We start from the raw sequence: 10,818 nt of genomic DNA, 5'->3' as shown, positions 1-10,818 counted from the left end.
AGGTGGCGCTGCAACTTGTTTTTTTTTTCCACACACAGACGCCACTAACCATATATATATATATATATATATATATATATATATATATATGTGTGTGTACGGTTTACCCTGAAGCAGCAATTTGACTTGACATATGGAGCTAATGGGTGCACATAGACAATGATAAAACAAGGTGAGCAGGAATTAACGGTGATAAATCTAATATATGGTTAAGACATGAAATACAATTTCTAACATCAATTGTTACACCCCTTTCTTATAATAAATGCTCTAGAGTATTCTCATTACTACACTGAATACACTGATTTCCTAGGGATTCAGGTCATGGAACATATGAAGCATCCAGTATTTCCCATGGGGATAATATGTAAGTAAATGACTGCATTATATAAATGGCTCACACTCAGATGTGTTGTACATAAAGAAGCAGATATTACCGTGATAAATTCATTGGAGGAGCACAGATAACAATGCAGAGCTGTATGAAAAACCAGAGGTAAGTCTGGGTTTGTTTTTACACATCACAGTAATTATTTTAAAATCATTTTACCCATAGCTATAGCAAGTCATTGGAGTGAAAAAGAGTCAGATCATTTTCTGTCCAAGTAGAACAAGTGCATTAAAACAATTAGAACCACATCGACCTCTCTGTTTTTTTGAGTGAAAAAAAAGCTTTTAAAACAGACAATTTTCAGAGGACTTGATATATTAACTATGGGCCTGATTCATTAAGGATCTTAACTTGAGAAACTTCTTATTTCAGTCTCCTGGATAAAACCATGTTACATTACAAGGGGTGCAAATTAGTATTCTGTTTTGCACATAAGTTAAATACTGACTGTTTTTTCATGTAGCACACAAATACTTGATAGCTTATTTGTACACTGACATTTGAAGCTCATATTTGTGTGCTACATAGAAAAAACAGTCAGTATTTAACTTATGTGCAAAACAGAATACTAATTTGCACCCCTTGTAATGTAACATGGTTTTATCCAGGAGACTGAAATAAGAAGTTTCTCAAGTTAAGATCCTTAATGAATCAGGCCCTATATTCTGATAATTTAAAACTCACTCACTGCGATCAAACATATACTTTTTGGAAAAACCAAAACACAAATCCTTATCAATGCACATCTGTCCATCATCACCACCCTGTACAATATGAAAGCATTTTCAGTTTGAAAATATATGTATTGAACGGTAATTAATTACTTTATTTCAAGGATATTGCTGTTACCATAAATTAATTACAACTGTTTGTTTACTCCACAACCGCAGTAATTATTTCAGTACAAAACAGCAATCAAAAGTCATGTGAACTGGAAGACAGTAAAAAAGCCTATTGAGAAATAAAAAAATTACACCTGTAAAGTTGTTTACTGCAATATACCTGTAGGATTTCTCCAAATAAAAATGAATATGTATATCTCATGGACACTGATTCAGATGCAGGTGTCTATTTCCAATCTTACAGCTTTAGTTTGTCATCCAGCCTTCTATACATGGCTCGGAGGGACGGCCGAACACATTGTAGTTCACATTGAACCTTGATCTAACTTCAACAGAGCAAAGTGCTTAGAAAACAATGGAGTTGTGGATGATAGAAAGTATCATCGTCTGAGAGGGGTGTGAGTGTCATTATTTTATTATGTATTGTCTATGGGAATTTTGTACGACTGAGTCATTAGACCAGGTTGGGTTCTTCCAGCGTGCAGGATAGATGTATTGCATACACTGCTATGATGCTTTCACTGACTTTATAAGCAATATAATAGGATGGCATCTGACCAATCACTGCAGACAAGATGAGAGAATGATGGTTATCGTCACCATTTATTTATATAGCGCCACTAATTCCACAGCGCTGTACAGAGAACTCATTTACATCAGTCCCAGCCCCATTTGAGCTTATAGTCTAAATTTCCTAACACACACAGACAGACAGACAGAGAGACAGACACACAGACAGACAGAGAGACAGACACACACACAGACACACAGACAGACAGAGAGACTAGGGTTAAATTTGTCAGCACCCAATTAAACTACCAGTATGTTTTTGGGGTGTGGGAGGAAATCAGAGCAACCGTAGGAAACCCATGAAAACACACGTAAAACTCCACACAGATAAGGCCATGGTTGGGAATCGAAGTCTTCACCCCAGTGCTGAGAGGCAGAAGCGCTAACCACTAAGCCACCGTGCTGCCATGGTCGGATACATCACATTCAAGGGTTTTCACACAACAGAGTGGTAAGACACAAGTAGCAAGATTTTTGGTTCAAGAGGACCAGACTTCCTAATTTTGTGCGCATTTTAGCGAGGAACTTGTTATAATATATATATTTTATATTTTATGGAAATAACTCTCCATCTTGATTCTTCTTAACATGTTGTCTAACTGCATATGTGTAAACTTATACTGATTGTTACATAGTAGCTGAGGTGTCAATGTGCTCTATAAAATTATTATGCTATTACAAAGTTATAAAGTTACAGTGGCAGATTAATGGGCCCTCACATGTGAAAATATTTTTAAACTGTTGCTGTTATTTAAAAGACACATTTTTTGCAGGTAGATCCACATTTATACTAGGGATGAGCGGGCTCGGATATCTGAAATCCGAGCCCGCCCGAACCTTGCCAATCCGAGCCGGATCCGAGACAGATCCGGGTATTCCCGCCAATTGCAAAACTGAAAGCGAGGCTCCGAGTCATAATCCCGTTGTCGGATCTCGCAGTACTCGGATCCTATAAATTCCCCGCTGGCCGCCGCCATCTTCACTCAGGCATTGATCAGGGTAGAGTGAGCTTGTGTTAGGTGGTCCTCTGTCCTGCTATATCCTGTGCTGTGCTGTGCTGTGCTGTGCTCAGTCCAGTGGTGCTGTGTCCTGTGCTCTGTCCTTCTGAGGTCAGTGGTGCTGCTGGGTCCTGTGCTGTGTCCTGTTCAGTCCAGTGGTGCTGTGTCCTGTGCTCTGTCCTTCTAAGGGCATTGTTATTTCCCCATTATTCCCAAGTAATAAAAAATGTAAAAAAAAGTTATAAAAAAAATAAAAATTATAAAAAAAAGAAATAAAAAAAAAATATCCAAAAACAATCCTGCAGTATAAGTCCATTGGTACTGCAATATTACACAGCTCACTGATTCTGCAGTATAAGTCCACCAGTGGTACTGCAATATTACAAAGTTCACTGATTCTGCAGTATAAGTCCAGTGGTACTCTCCTGTGCCGCATATAATTTTTAAAGGCTTTGCCGAGTGTGTGTGGCTTAGGTCTACGCTCTCTTGTGCTACATATAATGGAAAACAAAAATTTGGAGGATAAAGCTGCGAGGAAAAAGCTCAGTTTTCCTAAAAGACCTGCTGGCGGGGATGCTGATAACATCTGGTCCGGACTGAAGGACCTGCCAATCATTGCAGACATGTCTACTGTTGCTGCATTGGATGCTGTCACAATAGAAAAAATGGTGGAGGATTATTTTGCTGACACCATCCAAATAGACATGTCAGACAGTCCATATTGTTACTGGCAGGAAAAAAAGGCAGTTTGGAAGCCCCTGTACAAACTGGCTCTATTTTACCTGAGTTGTCCCCCCTCCAGTGTGTACTCGGAAAGAGTTTTTAGTGCAGCGGGGAACGTGGTCAGTGAGCGGCGAAGGAGGTTGCTTCCTCAGAACGTTGAAAAAATGATGTTCATAAAAATGAATTATCAATTCCTCAATCAAGTACAGCACTGCCCTCCAGATAGTACAGAGGGACCTGTGATTGTGGAGTCCAGAGGGGACGAATTGATAATGTGTGAGGAGGAGGAAGTACACACTGTAGGGGGAGAGGAATCAGAGGTTGAGGATGAGGACGACATCTTGCCTCAGTAGAGCCTGTTTTGGACTAAAAACAATATTGTGAGGTGTGAGGTGTTCAGAATAGACTGGGAATTAGTGGAAATTATTGTTATTTAATGTTATTGAGGTTAATAATAGCGTAGGAGTGAAAATAAACCAAAAAACTTGATTTTAACACTTTTTATGTTTTTTTCAAAATAAATCCGAATCCAAAACCTTTAAATCTGAACCAAAACCTTTCGTCAGGTGTTTTGCGAAACAAATCCAAACCCAAAATCTCAAGGAAATCCGAATCCAAAACACAAAACACGAGACAACAAAAGTGGCCGGTGCACATCCCTAATTTATACACAAACTATTACTAATGTGAGCAAATCATTTGAATTCAGTGTGTTTTATTATAATTAGCCTTTATTTATAGAGCCACAAAGATCGGCAGCGTTGTACATTCAGGCGACAAGACTTACCCCAATGTATTCACACCGAAGGACTCATTCCCGTAGACAATGTCCTTTACAAAGCGTGCAACATTGTCCATGGACACATAGTTACATTAGCCCCTTAACAGCACCAATAACAGTGTCGCAGTTCTCAGTGATGTCATCAAGTCGCGCCGGATTCTTCATTCATCGCGATTGCTTGCAGTCGGTGGACACATCGGTCATCCTGCAGCCTCGTCGGGAAGGAGCCCTTCGGTGTAAAGAAGTAGGGGTAAGTCTTGTCGGGGTAGTCAGCCTCATTATTCCGTACCCCAACCCATTCAGGTAGTACAAACAAGGTTGACATAGTTTACATAAAAAATAAAAAGTTCACAAAAGAAAAGGTGGCACAAGTAACAAATACAAGTGATAATACAAGATCAGTAACATAAATCAGATTATATCACACAGGGCAATTCTCGCACAATCACGGGGGTGGCCGAAGGTGACAATGGAGGCGAAGGAAGCAAGTGGATCTCTGGGGGGACACGAGGAAGCAGAGCTTACAGTATAAAGGAGTTTTATCTGATCTACAGGGATGTGATTGTTTCAGGGAACCTGAATGACAGAAAGAGCTGTGCGGCAAGTAGGACTATTTAGTGTAACTTACTAATAACAAAAGCGTTTACATTCACCTACCTGTAATTAATACTAACATCACTGGTAACATTTACCTACCTGTACCTAATGCTAACATCACTGGTAACATTTACCTACCTGTACCTATTACTAACATCACTGGTAACATTTACCTACCTGTACCTATTACTAACATCAATGGTTACATTTACCTACCTGTACCTAGTACTAATATCCCTGGTTACATTTACCTACCTGTACCTAATACTAACATCACTGGTTACATTTACCTACCTGTACCTAGTACTAATATCCCTGGTTACATTTACCTACCTGTACCTAGTACTAACATCACTGGTTACATTTACCTACCTGTACCTAATACTAACATCACTGGTAACATTTACCTACCTGTACCTATTACTAACATCACTGGTAACATTTACCTACCTGTACCTATTACTAACATCACTGGTTACATTTACCTACCTGTACCTAATACTAACATCACTGGTTACATTTACCTACATGTACCTAGTACTAACATCACTGGATACATTTACCTACCTGTACCTAGTACTAACATCACTGGTTACATTTACCTACCTGTACCTATTACTAACATCACTGGTTACATTTACCTACCTGTACCTAGTACTAACATCACTGGTTACATTTACCTACCTGTACCTAGTACTAACATCACTGGTTACATTTACCTACCTGTACCTAGTACTAACATCACTGGTTACATTTACCTACCTGTACCTATTACTAACATCACTGGTAACATTTACCTACCTGTACCTATTACTAACATCACTGGTTACATTTACCTACCTGTACCTAGTACTAACATCACTGGTTACATTCACCTACCTGTACCTATTACTAACATCACTGGTAACATTTACCTACCTGTACCTAGTACTAACATCACTGGTTACATTTACCTACCTGTACCTAGTACTAACATCACTGGTTACATTTACCTACCTGTACCTAGTACTAATATCCCTGGTTACATTTACCTACCTGTACCTAGTACTAACATCACTGGTTACATTTACCTACCTGTACCTATTACTAACATCAATGGTTACATTTACCTACCTGTGCCTATTACTAACATCACTGGTTACATTTACCTACCTGTACCTAATACTAACATCACTGGTTACATTTACCTACCTGTACCTATTACTAACATCACTGGTTACATTTACCTACCTGTACCTAGTACTAACATCACTGGTAACATTTACCTACCTGTACCTATTAGTAACATCACTGGTTACATTCACCTACCTGTACCTAGTACTAACATTACTGGTAACATTTACCTACCTGTACCTAGTACTAACATCACTGGTTACATTTACCTACCTGTACCTAGTACTAACATTACTGGTAACATTTACCTACCTGTACCTAGTACTAACATCACTGGTTACATTTACCTACCTGTACCTATTACTAACATCACTGGTTACATTTACCTACCTGTACCTAGTACTAACATCACTGGTAACATTTACCTACCTGTACCTATTAGTAACATCACTGGTTACATTCACCTACCTGTACCTAGTACTAACATTACTGGTAACATTTACCTACCTGTACCTATTACTAACATCACTGGTTACATTCACCTACCTGTACCTAGTACTAACATTACTGGTAACATTTACCTACCTGTACCTAGTACTAACATCACTGGTTACATTTACCTACCTGTACCTATTACTAACATCACTGGTTACATTTACCTACCTGTGCCTAGTACTAATATCCCTGGTTACATTTACCTACCTGTACCTAGTACTAACATCACTGGTTACATTTACCTACCTGTACCTATTACTAACATCACTGGTTACATTTACCTACCTGTACCTAATACTAACATCACTGGTAACATTTACCTACCTGTACCTATTACTAACATCACTGGTTACATTTACCTACCTGTACCTATTACTAACATCACTGGTTACATTTACCTACCTGTACCTATTACTAACATCACTGGTTACATTTACCTACCTGTACCTAGTACTAACATCACTGGTAACATTTACCTACCTGTACCTAGTACTAACATCACTGGTTACATTTACCTACCTGTACCTAATACTAACATCACTGGTTACATTCACCTACCTGTACCTAGTACTAACATCACTGGTTACATTTACCTACCTGTACCTAGTACTAACATCACTGGTTACATTTACCTACATGTACCTATTACTAACATCACTGGTTACATTTACCTACCTGTACCTAGTACTAACATCACTGGTTACAGTTACCTACCTGTACCTATTACTAACATCACTGGTTACATTTACCTACCTGTACCTAGTACTAATATCACTGGTTACATTTACCTACCTGTACCTATTACTAACATCACTGGTTACATTTACCTACCTGTACCTAGTACTAATATCACTGGTTACATTTACCTACCTGTACCTATTACTAACATCACTGGTTACATTTACCTACCTGTACCTAGTACTAATATCACTGGTTACATTTACCTACCTGTACCTATTACTAACATCACTGGTTACATTTACCTACCTGTACCTATTACTAACATCACTGGTTACATTTACCTACCCGTGCCTATTACTAACATCACTGGTTACATTTACCTACCTGTACCTATTACTAACATCACTGGTTACATTTACCTACCTGTACCTATTACTAACATCACTGGTTACATTTACCTACCTGTACCTAGTACTAATATCACTGGTTACATTTACCTACCTGTACCTATTACTAACATCACTGGTTACATTTACCTACCTGTACCTAATACTAACATCACTGGTTACATTTACCTACCTGTAACTATTACTAACATCACTGGTTACATTTACCTACCTGTACCTAGTACTAACATCACTGGTTACATTTACCTACCTGTGCCTATTACTAACATCACTGGTTACATTTACCTACCTGTACCTAATACTAACATCACTGGTTACATTTACCTACCTGTACCTATTACTAACATCACTGGTTACATTTACCTACCTGTACCTATTACTAACATCACTGGTAACATTTACCTACCTGTACCTAATACTAACATCACTGGTTACATTTACCTACCTGTACCTATTACTAACATCACTGGTAACATTTACCTACCTGTGCCTATTACTAACATCACTGGTTACATTTACCTACCTGTACCTATTACTAACATCACTGGTTACATTTACCTACCTGTGCCTATTACTAACATCACTGGTTACATTAACCTACCTGTACCTAGTACTAACATCACTGGTTACATTTACCTACCTGTACCTAGTACTAACATCACTGGTTACATTTACCTACCTGTACCTAATACTAACATTACTGGTAACATTTACCTACCTGTACCCAGGGCCGCCATCAGGGGGGTTCGGGAGGTACTGTTGTACCGGGCCGGGCTCACCAGGGGGCCCGGTACAACAGCTTAGCACAGACTTACCTGGGGCCCGCCACTGGTCTCCGCTATTCTGTCTTCAGCCTGGCTGTCACAGTGACAGCCAGGCACCAGGATCCGATCGCAGGGGTGGAGGATTCATTCCCCCTGCGATCATGTGCTCTGTCACGGTGTTGTTAGTAATAGGTACAGGTAGGTAAATGTAACCAGTGATGTTAGTACTAGGTAGAGGTAGGTAAATGTAACCAGTGTTTACCTACCTGTACCTATTACTAACATCACTGGTTAGACATTGGTGTTGCACTTATTTATTTGTTACTTTGCATAAAGCATTTCTGCAACATTCTGTTAGAAGACATTTACTGAATAATTTTATAAATTTGATGATATAATTCAATGTTTCAGCATTTAAATGATTTTATTGTGTTTTGCATTGTAATTTGTGATATCAATACATATTAAATTTATATTAATATCACAGATTTTACATGGACTATAACATCTACTATAAGTGTTAGGCGAGCATGGTTTAAAGAGCACTAAAATCATGTTTATATTGCTTGGCCCCAAAAAGAAGCAGCTACTCACAGCTGTAAGATGTCTGATCTGAGAAACATTACTATATAAAGTATCACATTGATTTCACAACTGATGTAGAAACCTCACTTTTGATAATTATTGGGAACATCAATAAATGGATTGATCCAACTTGATGTCTGTAGTGACACATTCGCTCATTATTGTCACCCATTTTATTAGTACAGCAAGATGCTCATCATCACCATTTATTTATATAGTGGCACTGATTCCACAATGCTGAATAGAGAACTCAGTCACATCAGTCCCTGCCCCCATTGGGCTTACAGTCTAAATTTCCTAACACACACACACACAGACAGACAGAGACTAGGGTTAATTTGTTAGCAGCCAATTAACCTACCAGTATGCTTTTGGAGTGTGGGAGGAAATCGGAGCACCTGGAGGAAACCCACGCAAGCACGGGGAGAACATACAAACTGCACACAGATAAGGCCATGGTCAGGAATTGAACTCATGACCCCAGTGCTGTGAGGCAGAAGTGCTAACCACTGCTACCCCTCATTTGCATTCATTTAACATTCTTATAGACAATAGCTATAATCCAAAGGAACAAATTGTTGCCACTTAACGCTTCCTCTTCTGTTTATAATTCCAGTTCCAGTCAAGAGGTTACCTGTAGACTATCAAACATGACCATGATCCACCCAGATTATTTCCTTCTGATGGGAATTCCTGGTCTGGAGGACTACCACCACCCACTTTCCGTCCTATTCTGTATCATGTATATTCTGTCTCTTATGGGAAACTTTATCTTGTTATTTGTAATTGCACGAACTACAAGTCTCCACCAGCCCATGTATATGTTCCTTGCGATGCTGGCCATTGGTGATGTCCTCTTGAGCTCTTCTGCTGTACCAAAGACCCTCTGTATTTTTTGGTTCAATTCACATGAAATTTCCTTTAATGGGTGCCTCACCCAAATTTTCTTCATTCATTTTATCTGTATGACTGAGTCTGCCATTTTACTTGCCATGGCTTATGATCGATACATTGCCATCTGCTACCCTTTATCGTATGTGACCACGCTCACTGTATCATTTATAAGAGCAGTCATTGCTATCTCTCTGACCAGAAGCACCATTATTATAATTCCAGTAATTCTCCTTCTCAGAAGATTACCATATCAGCAGAGTAATGTGATAGAACATACATACTGCGAACACATGGGGATGGCCAGACTGGCTACTGCGGACATACTGGTCAACATCATCTATGGCATGGTCATTATCATTCTTACCTCGGTAGTAGATTTAGTTCTTATTGGGATTTCCTATTTTTCCATTGTTCGGGCAGTTTTCAGGCTCTCCTCTACAGCCGCTCGCTATAAGACTTTCAATACCTGTGTGTCCCACGTCTGTGTGATAACTTTACTCTACGTCCCAGCCTTTTTTTCTTTCATAACACACAGGATCTCTCACAACGACATCCCACCATATGTCCACATACTGGTGGCCAATTTATATGTCCTCGTCCCTCCAATGATGAACCCATTAATATATGGAGTTAGGACACAAGAAATTAAACAAAGAGTCTTGATGATGTTTTTTGGGAAACGCTTAGGGTAATTTAGAATTCGTATTAAAAATTGTTGATACATTTTGATGGCTAAAAGTGTAACATGGCTCCCAAATACCAAGAACTTTGTGGAGATAATGAGGTTTTATATCTCTAGTAGAAGACATTAAGTCCTAACATCATATACTAACACTCTAATAGGTGCCAAGAAAAGGTAAAAAAAACTATTAAGAAATATGAAGACTGTATTGTTACAGTATGATCGGGTGTATATATTTTTTGTTTTATTTTAATACTAGATGGGCAATGTTTATTTTGGTTATGCTTGATCAGAT

General features: G+C 38.8%; 1 protein-coding gene across 1 annotated transcript; it reads left to right on the top strand.

Moving 5' to 3' along the window:
* Positions 1-9,597: 9,597 nt before the first annotated feature.
* Positions 9,598-10,533, top strand: LOC142139740 (olfactory receptor 52B2-like). Its single transcript, XM_075197609.1, has one exon. It carries the CDS (start codon positions 9,598-9,600, stop codon positions 10,531-10,533), a length of 936 nt encoding a protein of 311 aa, XP_075053710.1.
* The last annotated feature ends 285 nt before the right edge of the window (positions 10,534-10,818 follow it).

This window comes from Mixophyes fleayi, chromosome 2 (genome assembly GCF_038048845.1).
Source record: "Mixophyes fleayi isolate aMixFle1 chromosome 2, aMixFle1.hap1, whole genome shotgun sequence".
In the NCBI taxonomy this organism is placed as follows: Eukaryota; Metazoa; Chordata; class Amphibia; order Anura; family Limnodynastidae; genus Mixophyes; species Mixophyes fleayi.
Note: the sequence above shows the minus strand (reverse complement) of the source record. Positions and strands in the feature narration are given on the sequence as shown.

What these genes read in the sequence shown, in the direction of transcription:
- LOC142139740 (XM_075197609.1), top strand. Translation starts at nt 9,598, where the DNA reads ATGACCATGATCCACCCAGATTATTTCCTTCTGATGGGAATTCCTGGT.